We start from the raw sequence: 21,465 nt of genomic DNA, 5'->3' as shown, positions 1-21,465 counted from the left end.
TTTCTGCTTTTTCTTTTGTATTTCATTGCGCAAAAAAAAAAAAAAAAGTCAGAGGAGCTTATTCAACCTTTAAAATCTCTTTACAAGCAGACTTTTAAAACTCTTTATAAAAAGCCTGACAAATATCACCACTGAAGGCTTTGGGGTCTTAATCATTTGAAACTTTATTCTAATCTGTGCATGATACGAGATATCTTTGTGATTTAGAGCATTTGATCTCTGCAGATTCTAAAAGATTTAGTAGATCATCATCAACTTGTGATCGCGTTGTTCCTTTTCATCGCTCTTCAGCCTTTGCTGTCATCTTTTTCAGTGAAAGCTACTATTCAGTGAAACCCTCTTGCTGAAGACACTAGGATGAACACATCTGATATTTTAAACTAAAACTGAAATAAATCAGGGCGGCACAGTGGCTCAGTGGCAAGGAAATAGCCAGATTCCATTTCTGAGTTTTCATGTTCTCCCCGTGTTCACATGAGTTTCCAATGAGTGCTCCAGTTTCCCCCACAGTCCAAGCACATGCGCTATAGGAGAATTGGATGAACTAAATTAGCCGTAGTGTATCAGTGTGTGTAAATGCGAGAGTATGTGCGTTTCCCAGTACTGGGTTGCGGCTGAAAGTGCATCTGATGCGTAAAACATGCCGGATTAGATGGCGATTCATTCTGCTGTGCAGACCCCAGATAATTAAGGGACTAAGCCGAAGGAAAATGAATGAATGAATGAATGAACGAACAGTCAATTGACATGATGTTGCTTTAACTAGACATTATTTTTACTTTTTAATTTGTGGCACTGATAGGAGGTTAATGTGCTTGTGATTATGATTACTTGCCAAGGGAGTGCAAATGAAAACTAGCCCATGGCTAAATTCAGTACAATAGATGAGGTAATAGTATTTTCAGGTCCCCAAAATGCCACTGTTTTGCAATTTTAGTTGAAAACTGTCTGGTGGAAAAAGACTCACATTACAGGTTTAAAAAAAAATAAAGCAGTAGAGCTACATATATTCTCACCCAAACCAAAGTGTTATGAGACTAATTAACATGGGGCACACAAGAGGCTAATCAATCAGGAAACAGAAACAACAGCAAATAAAGCCGCAGTCACACCGCACTTTTTACCCCATAGACTTCCATTCACACGCATTCGAATGCAGCAGACTGAAAATGCAATCCTGTGTGACAAAGTTTCGCATGTCTCTGTATTAGAAAGTTTGCGCTTGGTGAACTTTGACGAAATGTGAGATCAATAGAATTTTAAAATGTGACCTCTCAATAAGGGTTGGGCCGATAGATGATGACATTGTCCATCGCCGATGGCCAATAGACAACACGATGCTGAGCCGGTGTAACTAGTCTTTTGCGTCTCTTCTGCGTTGTGTAAATAAATATTCCCTTTGATATATCTTTTAGCAATTTATTGTTGTAAAAACAGTCAGAACAGAAAAAAAGTGCAGATCTATTCAACCAGCCTCGTGCACTGGCTTCCTCTTATACATACTACAATGAATTTTCTTTTTAGGGTAACATGGAATTGTTTTGTCAACATCATTTGAAGCATCAGCTTGCTTTTAAACACTACGGTAGACATCAGTGTTTATTTCTGTTTTTCCAATACTTCTGAGACTGTTTGAAAGTTTGTAACAGATATAACAACAGTCTAAAAGTATATAATGTGTGCCTGCTCTCTTAAAATACAGATTTGAATGTACAGCTGTGATTGCCAAAGGTTTAATAAACATATGCAAATTGCAGCCACTTAGAATTAAAGGTCCTGTGAAATTAAAACAGTTTTTTAGATGTTAGTATGAGTATGTTAGACTTAAGGCTATCTATAAGCTAGTGTGCTTCAAAACAGTGACAACATTTACGTTTAAAACAACATAAAAGGAATATAAACATCTGAAACTTGTAGTTTGTCACTTCTGCCTGAAAGGATAAATGTTTTTTCACGTCACCTCATACTTTAGTTTCTCATCAAATCTTACCCAATCAAATGCTCTCTAGTATCTGAGATGCCCCGCCCCCTTCAATGTTCAATTGCTTTTCTTTTGATGCGCTTAAGCTCAACCACTCTCACTGGTAGAGCTAAGATTAAAAACAACGCGTTTGTTCTTAAAAGGGGTGTCCCACTCTCTCTTCATTTTCCAAATAAGATTACGTCAACCATTGAATAAAATAAAAAAAATTACATTTCAAAGCTCTTGAAATCACAATTTTTTAACAATCATACAGCCTCAGTGTACACTAAAAATAAAAATAAATGGCATAAAAGATACAGAATAGCATCACTTCTAAACACAAACCGAGGCCTCAATGACCAGACAGTAAATAAATGCTTTTGCTACATTCAATATTAAATAACAGGCATGTACACGCCGTTTTCGTTGATGCGGCATTTATCAATAACCTGACTAATTACACTCAATTTATCACAATGTAGGCTCACGATAACCACATTCAGTCAGGTGCTGGAATTCACAGCATTCAAACAACAAAACAAGCTGATCAGATCTACTAAACAACGCTTGCTTTTAAACAATTAGAGTCACTTAAATGTGAGAAAGAATGTTTTCTTCTATGTGCTTTTCTCCTGACACAAAGAAGCTGAGGTGAGAAGATGAGATCAAAAAGAGAAATGGAGAAATCTCAAGTGGTCAAAATTTTTTGAACACATATACAGTGCTCAACATAAAGGAGTATAGCCTATTTTACAATGGTACAACTACACTGGCAGCTAGCTCTCTGCAACTCTCACATGGTCACCCCCACTGAAGTAAGGCAGGGCTGTGCCCGGTCAATACCTTGATGGGAAACCATAAGGGAAAGCTACTGTAGGTTGCTGCCAGAAGTAGTGTTTGTGAGATCAGCAGGGGGCGTTAAACATTGTGGTCTGTATGGGTCCTAACGCCCCAATATATTGATGGGGACTCTATAATGCTCAGTGAGTGCCGTATTTTTGATTGATATGTTAAACCGAGGTCCTGATTCTCTGTGGTCGTTAAAAATCCCAGGATGTCCTTCAAAAAAAAAAAAAAAAAAGTATGGTTTAACCAGCCTGATCTCAGGAGAAGACCCAAGTATTTTACGTTTTCTCAGTTTAGTGACTAGTTCGTTCGAGTTCAGTTGTATAGAATTGTATGATTTTAAAAATGAGGCGTGGCACCTTACCCCACCCCTAAACCCAACTGTCATTGGGGGATGAGCAAATCGTACTAAATTGTACGTATAAGACTGTACAAATTAATATGAATTAGCCATTAGATCAAAAAGTTATTGTGCTGGTTTAACCCCGGTATCCTGACCAAGTTTGCCTACTAGCCTGTCCATCATCACATATCATAACTGGTTTCATTACTCTCCTCTCCACCAGACAGCTAGTGTGTGTAGTCTGGCGCAATATGGATGCATTCGCGTCATCCAGGTGGATACTGCACAGTGGAAGTGATCGAGCAGATTCCCCCACAAAACGGTCTAAAGCAATTTGAGTGTCCAAAAAAAGCTATTCATAAAATGTAAGGAATTCTTTTTATTATGAAAATGAATATTTTTATCAATTTCTCAGTGAATATAAGTTATATAGTTTTGTTGCAACAGATACATATTTATTAAAATAATATATTTTATTTAACAAACATATTTAGAAATAGAAAAATAAAACATTTAAATTTATGCATAATACTGAGGAAAAAAATTATACAAAAGTACAAAATTACAACAAAAGTTTCTCTTGAATTTTGCTATTTTTAAATGTTTTGTTTAATATTTTAAGATAAAATTGTGGGTTTACTTATTTTGGTTATCATAAGTTTTTTTTTGTTAGATTAGCTCCCGATTTGTCTTCAGTACTGACTAATTTAATGTATATGCATAAATATAATATAGTAAAGCTTCCTATACAAAATATTCATTTAAATTAGATATTTTCTGAAGAGTGTATTTTTAGGGCTCTTTTAACAATCTAGGCAGAAAGTCTAAAGTACATGGTGTAAAGGCATTAACGGCTTGTCCAAATCCACTTTTACTATTTTAAAAATGGAAAAAAATACACTTTGTACCCCAGCACATGCTCTAACAGGGTTGTGTGTATTTTCTTAATGAGTTCTGGCTGTGTTTTGAGCATAACCTGCATTTAACCAACCAGAGTCTCATCTCCCATTCCCTTTAAGAGTCTGTGGTGTCGCACCATGGAGCATTTGCTATTTACATGGCCGACTTTGAGATAGTAAAAACTGAGTGCATCACTAACAAGAAAACAGTTAAATAGACCATCTGCAGCTAGCTCTTTGCAACTCTCACATGGTCACCCCCACTGAAGGAAGGCAGGGCTGTGCCCGGTCAGTACCTTGATGGGAAACCATAAGGGAAAGCTACTGTAGGTTGCTGCCAGAAGTAGCGTTTGTGAGATCACCAGGGGGCGTTAAACATTGTGGTCTGTATGGGTCCTAACGCCCCAGTATATTGATGGGGACGCTATAATGCTCAGTGAGTGCCGTATTTTTGATTGATATGTTAAACCGAGGTCCTGACTCTCTGTGGTCGTTAAAAATCCCAGGATGTCCTTCAAAAAATTTTTCTTAATGAGTTCTGGCTGTGTTTTGAGCGTAACCTGCATTAAACCAACCAGAGTCTCATCTCCCATTCCCTTTTAAGAGTCTGTTGTGTCGCACCATGGAGCATTTGCTATTTACATGGCTGACTTTGAGATTGCGCATCACTAACAAGAAAACGGTTAAATAGACCATCTGCAGCACGGGACTAAAGAACAAGCCTTCTTCATTCGGCCTCATTATGGTTACTTTCGTGAATAAAGAAACAGTGTTGTACGCACTCCACAAAATCCATTAGCCCACATATTTAGTTGTGTTTGTTAATCACAAATATTTGTTTTAAAACTATGTCTAACTTCAGTTTTATTTTCAAGCAAATGAATAAATGAACAAAAAATGAAGTGTGGTCAAAAAACATGTATAACTTGTAAAGTTATATCCAAACACATCCCATTCTAATGCCCCATATGGTGATGCAGACGCCTCCAAAACCTGACAGTTGGACAAATCTAAACTTGTTTTTATAAATATGCATACAATAAATAATACTGCTAACAATAATAATAATAATAACAATAACAACATTATACATATGCAAATTGTCATGAATAAACTGAAAAAAAGCAGTGCTTGAGCACATCCTCAAGATGCCTTGTCTTGCACCTTATTGCACAGAGTGTATGATAGGACCCACACTGAAAAAAATTATTCAAAGATGATTCCTTAGATTTACTCAATTTTTTTATGTTAAGAGGTTCTAAACAATTTATTTGTGTTGAATTTAAACAAACAAATTAAGTTGAACATTATTAAACTTAATCTGTTTGTTTAAATTCAACACAAATAAATTGTTTGCAACAATTCTGCATGCAACACTTTTTTCAGTGCATAAATGTTTAGCACTGCATTTGTTTGTTTGTTTGTTTATTTCGAAAACATTTAAAAACACTGGAAGTTCTTAACATTTTGAACAAATTCCGAAATAATTAACTTTTCATTGAAAGTATTTTTGTATATCAGTTAACTGGACAACACTGGTTTTATTTTTTTTTTTTTTACCAAATCTGGTTTTGTTTTTATGTAAACACTCAACATGTTTAAAACAAAATCACAAAATCTGTTGTTCTACTTTTCAAAGTTTTTTCCTTACCTGCGTCAAAGATGACACTCTTTTTGAGATGATAAGCGTCATAAGCCTGACATCTGATCCCTGGACAGACCTTAAGACTTTCTCTCTGTCTTCTTGCTCAGTGGACCTATGAATAATTAAACAAGGGTGTCACCTCAGACCACTCCAATTCATGAGCAAGACAGACGCTCTGCTGCTCTTATCAAACATTTCTTTCAAAATTTGACTACTTTTTAACATGATCTATTTTTTTTCAATAAACGATTTAATTAATCATTATTTAAAAATCGCATTACTGGGTAAAAGTACAACAATTCAGACAATTTATGAAACCTTAGAAACTAAAATATTTTATCAATTGTATTTTTGTTACATAATTAAATACTTTATTTAAAATTATATGTACTATGGTAAATATATATATACTACTAAGTATAATTTTGAACAATGTGTAATTTTAAACAATGTTTAAAATTGTTCTATGAAGGGATTTTGAATGTAGTAGCGAGTCAGTTAACAGTATAGTTCACCTAATTCTCATAATTTCCTCACCCTCATGCGGTTCTGCGACTTTAATTTTCAGATTAACAATAAAGAAAATTAACTAAAACCTTGATTTTGATGATTCAATGTCTAACACTTTGAGAGTCCAAAAAACAAACAAACAAATAAAGGCAAACCAAAATTAATAATCCTAAAAATACATTATGATTTGTATGAGCAAGAAATGTACACTGTAAAAAAAAATCTTTTGTTAACTCAACTTATAGAACAAACATTTTTACAAAAGTTCAGCAAACAAACTTAAAGGTACAGCAAACTAAAGTTCTTTGCTTTTAAAAAAACGTCACTTAAGTTAGCTAAACCTATTGTATTCAGGTTTTAAAACTTCACTTAAATTAGTTTAACTTATTTGGTTTGTATTTAAGCTTCACTTCAGTTAACTTATTGAAGGCATTTTTTTATTGCTGAACTTATTGGATTAAGTTCTAAAATAATCGCTTAAGTTAGATGAACTTTTTGGATTCAGTATTAAAATTAATCACTTTAGTTAGCTGAACTTATTGGATTCAGTTTTAAAAACTTCACTTTAATTAGTTTAACTTATTGTGTTTCATATTTAAAGCTTCACTTTAGTTAGCTGAACTTATTGGATGCATTTTTTTTTAACTTTGCTTTGGTTAGCTAAAGTTCAAAAATAAGTAAAACTGTAAATAATTAATGGAAAAATTTAACTAGGATTTATAAGTTGCACCAACAAAAAAGAAACAGTTTAAGTTGAGTCAACAAAAGAAACAATGGTTCATGTTAAGCCAATAAAAAAAACATGAAGAAAAAAAAAGTTAAGCTCAGCCAAGACAAGAAACAAAGTTAAGCTCAGCCAAGACAAGAAACAAAGTTTTAAGTTGAGCCAACAACAAAAAAATAAGTTAAATAATCAACATAAGAAACAAAGTCTGAGTCAAAAGATTTTTTACAGCGTAGTGTTGAGTAGGTCTACTGGTTAAGCAAGTTGTTTGAAGAATGATTTGTTATGCAAACTATCCCTCTCAATCCACTTTGGCTGAGGAAGAGGATTAAAGGCCATGTTTTAATAATGTTCAGTTTCTTGTTACACTTTGTCACACCTATCGTCAGGAGTGCACCCCGGTTTTAATTTTGTGCTTTTTGGCATTGACTGTGATGGTTATATGAATTACCAAGAACCACAGTTTCAGGTAAAACTCTTCTCAAATTTCTACTTGGATGGCCAAAAGGTGATTAAATTAACACCAGATTTTCACATTTGGGTGAACTTTCCCTGCATAAAAAGTGAAGAGATATGCATTGTCAATGACAGCTAGAATATTTGATAACTGGGCGCCACAATTGACAAATTATATACATATACACTGAAAAAAAAGAGTTGCATGCAGAACTGTTGCAAACAATTTGTTTGTGTTGAATTTAAACAAACAAATTAAGTTTAGTAATGTTCAACTTAATTTGTTTGTTTAAATTCAGCCCAAATAAATTGTTTACAACCTCTTAATGTAAAGAAATTGAGTAAATCCAAGGAATCATCTTTGAATAATTTTTTTCAGTGTACTCTAGCCATATGATACAATTTTCTGCTAAATCAATAAATGTAATGCAAATATGCTATAATAAATGACTTGATATAATATGACATAGTGGCCGAACGATTTGGAAATTCAAGTACCCGTATAGCTACAACAAATTTTCTGAACTCCACACGTAAATGCAATGTGTTGACGGACAAATTGCATATTTTTCTGGTCAAAAACTAGACCATAACTGCATGTGAATTTGACAAAGTGACAGGGCCATCCTCGTCAGCTAACAAAACTTTTCAATGAAATTTGATTTATGATGATCTGCTGATACACTCCATTTATTAACATTTAATCATATTAAAAATGGTCTCAGAATAATTAATCGTAACGTGGTTACTTCCTAGCTAATTTATTCTTGATTCCAGTATTTTATATACTCCAGTCACATATACTTCATACAACCACAACAGTAATGTTGAAGCAACTAAAACAGAACAAACTCAGGTTACTCAAATGTACAGTGGGTGAGAGAATTTAATACGCTGCAATTTAAGAAAACACAAGCAATTACAAAAAACACCAGCAAATTATGTAAAGATCCTCATTGGTTTGACAGCACGCGTGTTGCAGATCCTCACAATGCAAACACATTAAGAAAACGCACTGCAAATTTTCACAACAGAAAACACGACACATGCAAATACACCGTACTACCCATATGGCAACATGATACTTATGTTCACTTCCCTGCCACTGTTTCTTTAAGACCAACAATTTTTTTGTTGTTGTTAGAAAGAGAAGACCTTAGTGTAGCCAATGATGTGCTTTGGTTAAGTCACATGACATGCTGTGTTTTTCTGTAGCGAGATTTGCGACAGACTGGGGTCCGTTCTTCGTCCCTCGCTTAAATGATCTAGGATGATTTGGCAGATCCTGGATCTTTTTATCTTGATAACTGATCTCTCACTAATTTGGTTCTTCAAACAAGTTCGCGAATCAGATTAGAATGTCTGGATGAACTGATCTGAGATCGTTGCGTGTGTTGTGAAGGACAGATCTATCGATCCTCAAAATCATGATCAGCAATGCAACGATTGGCTGACGGCAGCGTAATGACATCATCTGATTAATATTTTATTATCCATGTGAGCAAAATTACATCAAATTAGCAGTAAACGGTTTGTTAAATATGACATGCATTAACTTTCCACATTTGTTGTGTGCTGCAGGCTTTACACTTTCATGTGTCAAGAGTATTCATCTTGTATTTCAATGCATATGTATTTAGTTCTACATTTAGAAAAGATTTTCTTTATTATAGTAGCCGTTTTTTAATCGGAGTAAATAATAACTGGATGTTTACAAAAGCATTTTGATATTGGTAAAGGTGACTGCAACTTTTGTGAAGCATCAAATCACTGGCATATTAACTGTCAAAACTTGTTAATAACTGCATAAATATATCATTGCTTTTTAAAAAAAGTCACATTTTGTGCATTTCTATTATACACAATTTGTACTAAAGCGATCTAAAAAAAGTGCCACCTCCAGGTGGCAGTTTTTGTACTTTCATTTTGAGGGTGTAGATTGCGTAAGTTTTATTAATATGTAAAACTTTATTTATTTTATTAATGACTATAACTTTTATATATATAGTTAAAAATATTTACTATTTTCCCAAGTGTATATAACTTTTATTATTTTTATTATTTTATTATTTTATTATTTTAACTTTTATTATTTTATTATTTTATTAATAACTATAACTTAATAAATAATATATAAATAATATAAATATAAATAATATATATATATAGTTAAAAAATATTAACCATTTTCCCAAGTGTATATAACTACTACTGTAAGAAAATATCAGAATTCGGAACATACTTTCTGTATTACCTTTGCTTGAACTGACGCAATTTAATCCTGTTTAATTGAACCTGCTCCCAATCAGGTTTGATCTACCAGAACTGTTATGCTATGACAACAACTCTCGGATCAGCTTTGAAGAACGAAACGATCCTGGATCGTGTCAAAACGTCAATATCCAAATCCAGCTAACTGAGTAATCCACTTACGAAGAACGGACCCCTGGGGTCCGTTCTTCGTACCTCGCTTAAATGATCTAAGATGATTTGACAGATCCTGGATCTTTTAATCTTGATAACTGATCTCTCGCTAATTTGGTTCTTCAAACAGGTTCGCGAATCAGATTAGAATGTCTGGATGAACTGATCTGAGATCGCTGCGTTTGTTGATAAGGACAGATCTATCGATCCTCGAAATCATGATCAGCAATGCAACGATTGGCTGACGGCACAGCAGCGTAATGACATCATCTGATTAATATTCAATTATCCTTGTGAGCAAAATTACATCAAATTAGCAGTAAACGGCTTGTTAAATATGACACGCAGTAAACATTTGTTGTGAGCTGCAGGCTTTACACTTTCATTTGTCAAGACAAGAGTATTCATCATGTATTTCAATGCAAATCAATGTATTTAGTTCTTCATTTAGAAAAGATTTTTTTTATTATAGTAACCGTTTTTTAATCGGTGTAAAGAATAACTGGTTGTTTCCAAAAGCATTTTGATATTGGTAAAGGTGTCTGCAACTTTTGTGAAGCATCACTGGCATATTAACTGTCAAAACATGTTTATGACTGCATAGATGTATTATTGCTTTTAAAAAAGTCACATATTCTGCATTTCTATTATACACAATTTGTACTAAAGCGATCTAAAAAGTTCATATCAATAAGTTTTCTCTTTGCACCACCAGATGGCAGTCTTTGTATTTTCATTTCGAGGGTGCAGATTGCATACGTTTTATTAATATCTATAACTTTATTTATTTTATTAATGACTATAACTTTTATATATATAGTTAAAAATATTTACTATTTTCCCAAGTGTATATAACTTTTACTGTAAGAAAATATCAGAACTCGGTACATACTTTCTGTATTATTTTTGCCTGAACTGAGCCGATCTAATCCTGTTTATATGATTTGAACCTGCTCCCGATCAGGTTTGACCTAGCAGATCTGTTGCCATGACAACAACTCTCGGATCAGCTTTGAAGAACGAAACGATCCTGGATCATGTCAAATCGTCAATATCCAAATCCAGCTAATGGAGTAATCCACGTATGAAGAACGGACCCCTGGTGTTTATTGTGAGTAGTTGCTAAATGCAAATGTAAACGTCAATAAAAACAAAGGATCAAATTATGTCAGATCCACAAAAAAAACCTGAAACATCACCTCCGGTAACTTGTGATGACATATTCACAACTCAATTTTTTTAATCAAATTAGTTTTATGTATCGATCAAATGTATGTGTTGCCAAATGGCAACACTCTGCAATAGTGGAAGGTGCATTATTGCAATGGGTCAGCTAGCCAGCAAGGTCAGCAGTGAATTTTTAAGTTGTAACAATAACAACATGAATGCTAGTATTATAATGTTGATTAGTCATATGTTGATGGCATTTGCATTATGGATAAAATTTCGTTTTAATGGCAATACTACTTTTGAATAGATATGAATACAGGGAACAGTGTATTAGCGAGCACCAGAGATCGGAAGTAACGAATTACAAAAACTTTGTTACCGTACTTAAGTAGATTTTTCTGGTATCAGTACTTTAAACCACTACTTATTTTTCTGACAATTTTTTACTTTTACTTTTTTAATTTTTTTTACACAAATATCAATACTTTTTACTTCTTATTTTTTTTATTAGACTTGTTACTTTCATTTTAATGTTTTGTGGTGCCATCTATATTATTTCTTGTCATCGCGCAATTTGAACGCCTTTTTGATTTAATCAATCTATTCTTGTCATTGCATGCCTGCGTGCTGCAGTGCGTGGCTTTTTTCAACCTCTGATCACACACCGCAAGTAAGCCTGTTTATTAAGCTTACCATGGTAAGAATGGGGAACTTGGATGAGACAGAGAATCAGCGATGTAAACATGAATAATGTCACGTTTATACCGGGTAATAGGCGAAGATGCATTTTGGTCGACCAGATCACAGGTAAACGAGACACAGTCCTGATCAGATCTGGCATTTAAATGGGGTTAAAGTCTTTTGTCCACTTCTGACCACGGTGTACTGTACTTCTCTAATCTTTACTCTAATACCGTGAAAAAAACAGGTAGTGAAACTAAAACAGGTTGCAGTAATAAATACTTTTTACTTAATTACATATTTCAGGCTCCATTACTTTTACTTGAGTAGTACTTCAACTTTTACCAAAGTCAATTTAAACATGAGTATCTGTACTTCTATTGGAGTCAAGGATGTGTGTACTTTTGCCATCTCTGGCGAGCAACACCATGTTCTATGATAAGTGAAATAAGAAAAGGACTCAGCTGGCTCTTCTTGCTGATGAAAGTAAAACTAAGATGGGTTTTCGTGACCATGAGAATGATGCAGACTGGACATTTGATAGACACAGTTCAGGTAAGTTAGCTCTTAGGCAGATAAGACAGGCGTAGCATAGTTTAAAGTATAATATTTAAAAATTATTAGCTAGTAGCTACATTATTCTGATGCATCTGGATATACTTACTTATTTATTATAATATTTACTGGAAAAAATATTTATATTTACTGTATGCTGTATACATAATACTATATTAGGTTTGTTTTTTTAATAATATTCAGCAAAAATTATGGAATAAATGAAAGCTGTTGGAAGTAGTAACATTTGATTGTTTGATTAAAAAATAAAAAACAAAAAGAACACTTTAGCTCAGTGCGGAGCGGAAAAAAACACAGCCTCTCTCCATCTCTTAAACTCACCAGTGAAAGAGTTAATAACAGCAGTAAAGCAGCAGAGTTACTTTGCATTTCAAGACTAAAGCACATTTTTATTCACTCGCCTTTTTTGGATCATTTATTTTTCCATCTGTTGTCATGTATATCTGCACTGCAGAAAACTTTTCTTACTTAGTCATTTTGTCTTGTTTCCAGTTCAAATATCTAATAAAGACCAGACAAGAAAAATGACATGAGAAAAATTTCTAACCCCATTGGCAAATAATGTTGCTTGTTTTAAGCAAACAATCACTTAATTTTGAGGTTAAGTGATTTCTTATGCTATTTTATGCGTCTAGTATGTATCTTCATTTAAAAACATTTAGATATTTGGATTGAAAATAGGACAAAACTAGTTGTTTTATTTTATTATTATTATTATTATTATAACAGCTCTGGGATGAGCTTTTTTGAATAAAAGGTTGGAAATTAATGCTTTTCTTATATGTTTGTTTATCCGATTAATCGAAAAAATAATCAACAGATTAATGGATTATTAAAATAACCGTTAGTTGCAGCCATATTGAAAAGTATGTAAAAGGCGTCATTTATAAGTTCTGTGTTGAAGCTTATAATACTGCAACTCCAATTGAATCAAAACAAACGACATAATTATTAATTATAAGGTAAGTTTTAAAATGTAAAAGTTCTAAGTTAGATGCACTGTTGTACGTTGTTTCAAATGTACTTTATTATATGTACTTCATGATATAAAAATGTGGGGAAAGTATTTTTTCTACGGTACTTTATTTGTCATAAAACAGATCATAAAGTACCTTAGAAAAACAATTTCTCAAATTTTTTACAGCAGTTCAAGGCCATTTTAAGAAAAGAAAAACAGACAAAAAATTGTTTAGATTTATCATAGTGCGTGCCGTAGAGGGATAAATAATCCTGCTTTAGTTTAATTCTTTAAAAGGTACACGTTGCACAGTCAATCGATATGGCGTGACAAAACCTGCACGTGGGACAAAATCTACGCAAGTACTGGACATGTGCATCAAAATACTGCTCAAAAATGAAATCTGACATCACAACATATGGCGCAATCAAAAATTAGCAAAAAAAAACTAATTTAAACATTTGGAAACAGCTGATTCTGCATCTGTCGTTGTGTTTTTAGTCAGAGATGATGCATAAAAACAAACCAGCATGTGCTCAGAATATCAGTTTATTCATAAAGCCTGTCGAGTATATAAAGGACGGATAACTGTCACAGAATCAGTCAGTCAAACAGGACCTTCCTTTTGCGCCGCAATGATGAAGAAAGCTACAGGTAAGGGATTTAAATTTTACTGAATGAATAAGAAAAAAAAAAAGTAGCTTAAGCTTACAAGCTTAACCTTGTACAAAATAATATAAAAGGCTTAACATTGAAATATACAGTTGAAGTCAGAATTATTAGCCCCCTTTTGATTTTATTTTTATTTTTTTAATATTTCCCAAATAATTTAACAGAGCAAGGAAATTTTCACAGTATGTCTGATAATATTTTTTTTTCTAAAGAAAGTCTTATTTGTTTTATTTTGGCTAGAATAAAAGCAATTATTAATTAAAAAAAAAACATTTTTGGGACAAAATTATTAGCCCCTTTAAGCTTTTTTTTTTTTCTCGATAGTCTACAGAACAAACCATTGTTATACAATAACTTGCCTAATTACCCTAACCTGCCTAGTTCACCTTATTAACCTAGTTAAGCCTTTAAATGTCACTTTAGGCTGTATAGAAGTGTCTTGAAAAATGTCTAGTAAATATTATTTACTGTCATCATGGCAAAGATGAAATAAATCAGTTATTAGAAATAAGATTTTAAAACTATTATGCTTAGAAATGTGCTGAAACAATCTTCCCTCCATTAGACAGAAATTGGTGAAAAAAATAAACAGGGGCGCTAATAATTCAGGGGGGCTAATAATTCTGACTTCAACTGTATCTTGCTACGAATGTGATATATAGAATGATCTATTGGTTTTGCTAACTTGTTTTAGGGTAAGTGACTACAAACAAGTTATAAGGGCTGAATTTAAATAACTAAATTAGGTAATGTTTGACTTAATTTGTTTAAATTCAGCCCATTTAAATTGTTAGCAGCCACTTACCTTAAAACAATTCAGTAAATCCAATGAATCCTTTTTTTCAGTGTAGATCCATCTACTGTATTAACAAATATAGTAGAGGTTCAGTGTGAACAACGTTACTGAATAATGTCTGACGAATCTATTGTTTTGAAGCTCTACAGGTTTGTGTGGTGGTTCTGGTCTGCTTAAAGAAGGCTGTGATCGGATCTCCAGTGGAGTGTCCAGACCAAGAGATTGGAGGGACGTCCTGCACAATCTCAGCGGAGAAGCTTCTGGACCGAGCCGTTCAACATGCTGAGCTCATTTACCGCTTCTCGGAGGAAGCCAAGTTGCTGTTTGTAAGTAAAGACCACTAAGTAACGAAAAAAAGTGTATTAGTGACCATTCCAATAATTATCTGTATTATAAACCTTATTTTATGTCGCGGGTCAATGTCAAATACTGAAATTTTACATTTAGAAATGTACATATAAAGTTAAGGGCAGCATTATAAGCCCTTCATTTCTCTTTAACGGAAAGATTTACTTATTTTAATTTTAATAATTATAATAAATAATTCCTAATAACTGATTTCTTTTATCTTTGTCATGGTGACAGTAAATAATATTTGACTAGATATTTTTCAAGATATTAGCATTCAGCTAAGTTACATTTAACGGCTAAACTAGGTTACTTAGTGAAGTTAGGGTAATTAGGCAAGTCATTGCATAACAGTGGTTTGTTCTGTCAATCGAAAAAATATATTGCTTAAGGGGGCAAATAGTTTTGACCTTAAATTTGTATTTTTTTTTATCTTAACAACTGCTTTTAACAACAGCTTTTTCATGCACCTGTAAATTTGGTCATTTTTGGCTTTTCACTCATCATGAAGTATTAACACACCCATAATGCACTTTTAAATGTTTCTTCTGTTGCACTATTAAATTTTGTTTGTAGAAGTAATTTACAATACACATTTTAAGGCCATTTTCTCAAAAATGTTTTAGAAGTTTTATAAACAGTTTTATTTATGATGTTAAAAATATAAGTTTAATAGCAAAAGCAGCATCGGAAAGTGTATTCATCTACATCAGGCAAACTCGGTCCTTGATAGATATATATATATATATATATATATATATATATATATATATATATATATATATATATATATATATATATATATATATATATATATATATATACACACACACACACACACACAAAGTTGAAGTCAGAATAATTATTACCCTTCAAATTTTTTTTCTTCTATTTGAAATATTTTTCAAATGATGTTTAACAGAGCAAAGAAATTTTCACAGTATGTCTGATAATATTTTTTCGGTCCCACTTTATATTAAGTGGCCTTAACTAATATGTACTGACACAGGAACTAATAGTTTGTTACAATGTACTTATTGTGTAAATACGTGTATTTACTGTGTACTTATGCTTGATTAAATACATGTATGTAATTACATCTGTATTTAACTTTTGTAATTACATTTGTAAATACACTGTTGACCATCCCTTACACCTCAACACCCCCTTAAACCTACCCATACCACCAAACCTGTCCATAACCCAGTCTCTATCCCAACTAAAAAGCACCAGAAGTGTTCTCAAATACATCATAAACACAGTAAGTACATTGTATTTATTTTTGATGCAAGTACATAGTAGTTAAGGACACTTAATATAAAGTGGGACCCTTTTTTCTTCTAGAAAAAGTCTTATTTGTTTTGTTTCGGCTAAAATAAAAGCAGTTTTAATTTTTTAAAAGCCATTTTAGGGACAAAACTATTAGCCCTATTAAGCTATTTGTTTTCTTGATAATACAGAACAATCTACTGTTCTACAATAACTTGCCTACTTACCCTAACCTGACTAGTTAACTTAATTAACCTAGTTAAGCCTTTAAATGTCACTTTAAGCTGTATAGAAGTGTCTTAAAAATATCTAGTAAAATATTATTTATTGTCATCATGGCAAAGATAAAATAAATCAGTTATTAGAAATTAGTTATTAAAACTATTGTTTAGAAAGGTGTTGCAAAAATCTTCGCCCAGTTAAACAGAAATTGGGGAAAAACTTAATAAATTCTGACTTCAATTATATATATATATATATATATATATATATATATATATATATATATATATATATATATATATATATATATATATATATATATATATATATATATATATATATATATATAATAACTGCTAACCAAACAAGACTTTCTCCAAAAGAAAAAATATTATAGGAAATACTGTGAAAAATTTCTTGCTCTGTTAAACATCATTTTCATTCATCAAAAATATTTAGAAAAAAACAGAAGGATGATTTATTTTGACTGTAACTGTACACTATAATAAATAAAATTACATGACTATTTTATACAGTTTTTGTTCTTGGTCTGAACAGGCTTTAACAGAGAAATCTGAACTTCTAAAACCTTCTTACAGTTTGCATTCAGTCTCAGGGGTACACATTTATAACAAAGCATAAACCAATACAATAACTTGTGATTTCTAAATATTTTTCAGGACGAGTTGCTCGACTTATTCGGAGGTATGAATCAGTATATTCCTGGAGGGGCTGTGTGTGCTCCCAAAACGGTGCCGGTTCCTTTGTCTAAAAGTGAAATTCAACAGATTTCCGTGAGTTGGTCTAACAGCATCTGATGAAATTCACTGTAACAGAGTAGCATCCTGCAAAGATGAACACTCAAGTCTCTCTATCTGTGTCTTTTTTTACCCCCCCATTCAGGACCGATGGCTTCTGCACTCAGTCCTGATTCTGGTTCAGTTCTGGATTGAGCCATTGGTGAATCTACAGAAATCTCTGGAGAACTATAAAAGTGCCCCAATCGGACTTCTTAGCAGGAACCAATGGATAGCTAGCAAACTATCAAGCCTAGAGGAGGGGCTGTTGGTTCTTATTAGACAGGTGAATGTTTTGAAAATAACTCCTATAAGGCCGATTTATACGATGCGTCAAGCACACGCATATGCACTCACCGTGGCGGACACCGACGCGCACCTCTCAAAAAAATTTAACTACACGTCCCGCCTCTGAATGAGTAAATTTTAGCTATTTGTAGCATTCAGAAAGAACAAAATACCCATGAAGAAACATGACACAGAGGAACATGAAAACCTACTGCCAGCTAACATTTCAGAAGAGCTATTCCAGAGTAACACATACAGCACACAGAAGTATAGATGCACGACTATGCGCAAGGCAGCCACCGTGGGTCACAGATTACTCAAAGCAGAAGTATAAATCAGCCTTCATGCCGTAGTCACACTAGAGTTGGACTATGCAACATTCTGTCATACAGCTAGGGATGCAACAATTAACCGGTTTCACTATTAACCGCGATTTAATTCGTCAAGGCTAATTAATCGTAAAGGCTTCTCAACACCGCGTTTCTGCATGGAACAAAACTGCAGCAACTAAACAAAGTTATGCCAACTGTGCACTAGCTTGTACACTAAGAGTAATAACCACGCACGTTGGACTAACTATGACTGGGGCTATTAACTAAGGCAAACTCGTCCAAGTTCGTTATTTCCAATTGAGGGACGCGCACGCAACACAACACACTCATGCTTTTCAGGCGCACCTAGTTGAGATGACAGGGGGCATTTGTGACTGCAGGTCAACGGCTGACCGCAGGTCAACGGCTGACCGCAGGTCAACGTTGCAAATGGCTAAAGTTTGAGGAAGAAGAAAGTACACAGATTTCCAAACCCATTTAAAGTTACAAATAATGGCGCTGATGATAGTAATCATGTGGCGAATGAAAGCCGAGACCCACTGAGTGTTTTGGGAGAGAGTGCTGAAAGACTCAAGCCTGTTTCACACCACAAGCGTGAGCAGAGTGTGTTTTTTTTGGCATCCATGTTAACAGATTAGAGCTTTCATACTGCATGTAGAAGCAGTGCGTCAGCAAGAGGCGTGAGCGTCATTGAAGCAGCCGTGGCACGATAGTTTCGCCACTGTGCCTATTTTTGCCGGTGCTTTAATAATGACTAAAAACACATTAAATGAGCAATTTCACCCAACAAATGCATCAATAATATCCACTCACTTTTATATAATAATCACATAAACTTAAACGATTAAAACAGCAACAAATATTTAGTTGGGCCCGAACTACAAAACGAAATTTAAAACCATTTTAAACTAGTTTAAAAAAAAGTGGGGTTTTGAAATTAATGAATGCAAATAATCATGATAACCATGAAACCGTGATTATTTCTTAGACTATAATCGTACAACCAAAATTTATAATCGTTGCATCCCTACAGCGCTGTGAAAAAAAGGGGCAGTATTAAACAAGATGATGAAACATTTTTAAAAGCAAGCGATTGGTCCATATTTTATACAGAAAGGTCATGTTTTGATCTTCCATTGGTCTCACGCAGTCACGTGATGCAATTTCGCAGGTGAGAGTTTACAAAGCTTGAACTTTGCAATGAAACAAACTGCAAGACTTGTCGCACAAGCTTGTGCTTCTGGTCTGTAATATTCGCAGGCATTTGAATGGAAGTCTATAGGACAAAACTACACTTTTTTTTTTTACGCTTCAGGAGTTAAACAATTGAGTTTAAAGGGAAAGTTAACCCAAAAATGAAATGTTTGCCATCTTTCACCAAGCTAAAATATCTGAAGAATGTTGGAAACCAGTAGCTTTGAATTCCATTGTTTTCCTACAATTGATGTCTATGATTTACAATATTTTAAACTTAAAGAAAAATCGTCTTAACCCTTGTGTGCTCTTGGGGACGTTTTCAGCCACTCTGGGGTGATTTTGAGGCTTAATTTGGCCACCACTATCTCTGTTTCAGCAAATGAAATTATTTTTGGTGACAAATCTTATTTTGACACATATTTTGGGAAAATGCTTTGAAATTTACAGCAAATTTACAACCCTTTCATTATGTTTTTGCCCCATTGACTTCCATTATAATGACATTATTGATTGCAAAGCCATGACAGCATATAATCATGCATTCTTGATTGTTGGTTGTTTTGCATGTTGGATAGAGGTATAATTAGTCATTTTAAATGATTATTAGTTGCAAGGTGAAAAAAAGCTTAGTTTCTGGCTTTTATATGGAGTTAAATGGAGTATATTATGCGTGTGTGATAGTGTAAGAGAGACATTTGCGCTCTTACCTTGATATGTCTGAGAAAATCGAAATAAGCAGCTCAGCCCTCAGAACATAGTAAACATAGTAAGTGTATTTCTGCACACACACTGTAATTTACTGTTATACTCCATAGAACTCCATATAGAAGCCAATAATTTTTTTTCCACACGCCTTTCTCAATGGTTAATGGTGCCAACAGATGATCAACAGTAAAAAATACACATTTTACTTCTTCCCAACAGAGAAAACCACCAACAATCAAGAATACATGATTATATGGTGTCAAGGCTTTGGAATTAAAAAATGTGATTATAACATAAGACAATGAGGCAAAAACAGCCACCAACATAATGAAAGGGTCGTAAATTTAAACAGTACACAAGGGTTAAACATAAGAATTTCATAAAGGTCTGGAACAAGCACAAGATGAACAAATGTCAATTTTAGTTTGAATTATCCCTCAAAAAAATAAATGCCTTTTTAATTCTGAAAGTTGCGTCATATGTGAAAATCTCTGTCTTTCAGATTTTGGGTGAAGGAGGCTTGGTGTTGGGTCCTCCAGAAGATGTATCGGATAACACTCTCTCTGTCGATGCTTTCGAGACAGTGAGACGAGACTACAGTGTGATCTACTGCTTCCGAAAAGACGCACACAAGATTCAGACGTTTCTCAAACTCCTGAAGTGCCGCCAGGTTGACAGGGAAAACTGCTCCCTCTTCTAGCAGAAAAACAACCCCAAACATTCTGCCAAATTATTTTGAGCGATTCTATTCTGCCAAAGTTGCTTTAGCATTTGCACATTTTAAATTAAAACAATAAAAATGCCTGCTTGAAATGCATGCCTGATTACGCCTATGTGTGGTGTTTGCTTTTTGTTAGATACGGTTCATCGAGGAGCCCTAAAAGTTCTAAATTAAATATTCATAATGAGGAAAAAAATATTTCAAAATCAATTAGATGCATGCATATATATATATATATATATATATAGGATGCAAAAGAAAGCAATAGCAAGTTGCCACAGGTCTTAAAATTTACAAAAAAGCCAATAAATCTCCTCATTTCAACACTAAAAATGTGAGTATTTTGGGTTTGGAGTTACTGAAGTTTGTCCTGCGCGCTTGCGGTTTTTTTTAGTTACTTCTTTGGTTTGGTGCGTTAATCTGATCGTTACTATTATTCAAAAGAAGGTAATGATTCGCACTCAATTGCTTCATACTGTTTTTATTTTTACTTTTTCTTACATTTTACGGGAGATAACAGACAAACAGACGTTTCGGCACAAAGCCTTCCTCAGTGTGTGACACATTCTCCAACTCCACCCTTTTATTCCATAGTCAATCACAATGTGCAATTAGTTAAACCGTCACTCTCATTTCATTATCACTTAATCACACAATAACTTATAATCTTCACAGCAATGACAATAAACATTCTTCCAAATCGTTTTTTAATATGCAGGTACATGTCTCCTGTATAATTGGTTGTAAGAGTAGAGATGAAGGTAAGACTTGTTATTTTTAATCTTTGAGTAATTGTTAAATGTAGAAAACTTTTAATGTCAACTGTTAGAATTTTTTGTATTGATGTACACCTGATTAGTGATGGTGGTTGATGCACTTTATCTCTGTGGAGTGAGGTCGGAAATGGGAAGAATGTTTATTGT

The 21,465-nt window shown here is 33.6% G+C and overlaps 2 protein-coding genes across 10 annotated transcripts in view; one reads left to right on the top strand and one right to left on the bottom strand.

Annotated features, from left to right (window-relative positions):
- The window catches only part of kirrel3a (kirre like nephrin family adhesion molecule 3a), a 532,195-nt gene that overhangs the window by 508,542 nt on the left and 2,188 nt on the right, over positions 1–21,465 (bottom strand). For 5 of the 8 annotated variants that reach the window (XM_073915104.1, XM_073915110.1, XM_068224013.2 and 2 more), the window contains exon 2: positions 5,703–5,808. The exons of the other annotated variants lie outside the window; for them this stretch is intronic. Coding sequence is in view for 3 of the 5 variants with exons in the window: in XM_068224013.2 (XP_068080114.1) it covers positions 5,703–5,744 (42 nt within the window). In the remaining 2 variants the exon portion in view is untranslated. The remainder of the gene's footprint in view (positions 1–5,702; positions 5,809–21,465) is intronic. 8 annotated transcript variants of the gene reach the window in all.
- smtlb (somatolactin beta) lies at positions 11,683–20,652 on the top strand. 2 transcript variants are annotated; one of them, XM_068223799.1, is made up of 5 exons: positions 11,683–11,787; positions 14,805–14,989; positions 17,183–17,296; positions 17,406–17,585; positions 20,324–20,652. In XM_068223799.1, exons 1-5 carry the CDS (start codon positions 11,697–11,699, stop codon positions 20,519–20,521), a joined length of 768 nt encoding a protein of 255 aa, XP_068079900.1. In that variant the 5' UTR covers positions 11,683–11,696; the 3' UTR covers positions 20,522–20,652. The 2 variants fall into 2 exon arrangements, with proteins under 2 accessions (XP_068079900.1, NP_001032763.1); NM_001037674.2 differs by lacking the exon at positions 11,683–11,787 and adding an exon at positions 13,798–13,849 and having other exon boundaries at positions 20,324–20,648.

This window comes from Danio rerio, chromosome 10 (genome assembly GCF_049306965.1).
Source record: "Danio rerio strain Tuebingen ecotype United States chromosome 10, GRCz12tu, whole genome shotgun sequence".
Lineage (NCBI taxonomy): Eukaryota > Metazoa > Chordata > Actinopteri > Cypriniformes > Danionidae > Danio > Danio rerio.
Note: the sequence above shows the minus strand (reverse complement) of the source record. Positions and strands in the feature narration are given on the sequence as shown.

Coding starts and splice junctions, on each gene's coding strand:
- smtlb (XM_068223799.1), top strand. CDS start 11,697: ATGAGACAGAGAATCAGCGATGTAAACATGAATAATGTCACGTTTATA. Junction 11,788..14,804: donor TTTGGTCGACCAGATCACAG/GTAAACGAGACA, acceptor ATTGTTTTGAAG/CTCTACAGGTTTGTGTGGTG. Junction 17,586..20,323: donor TGTTGGTTCTTATTAGACAG/GTGAATGTTTTG, acceptor TCTGTCTTTCAG/ATTTTGGGTGAAGGAGGCTT.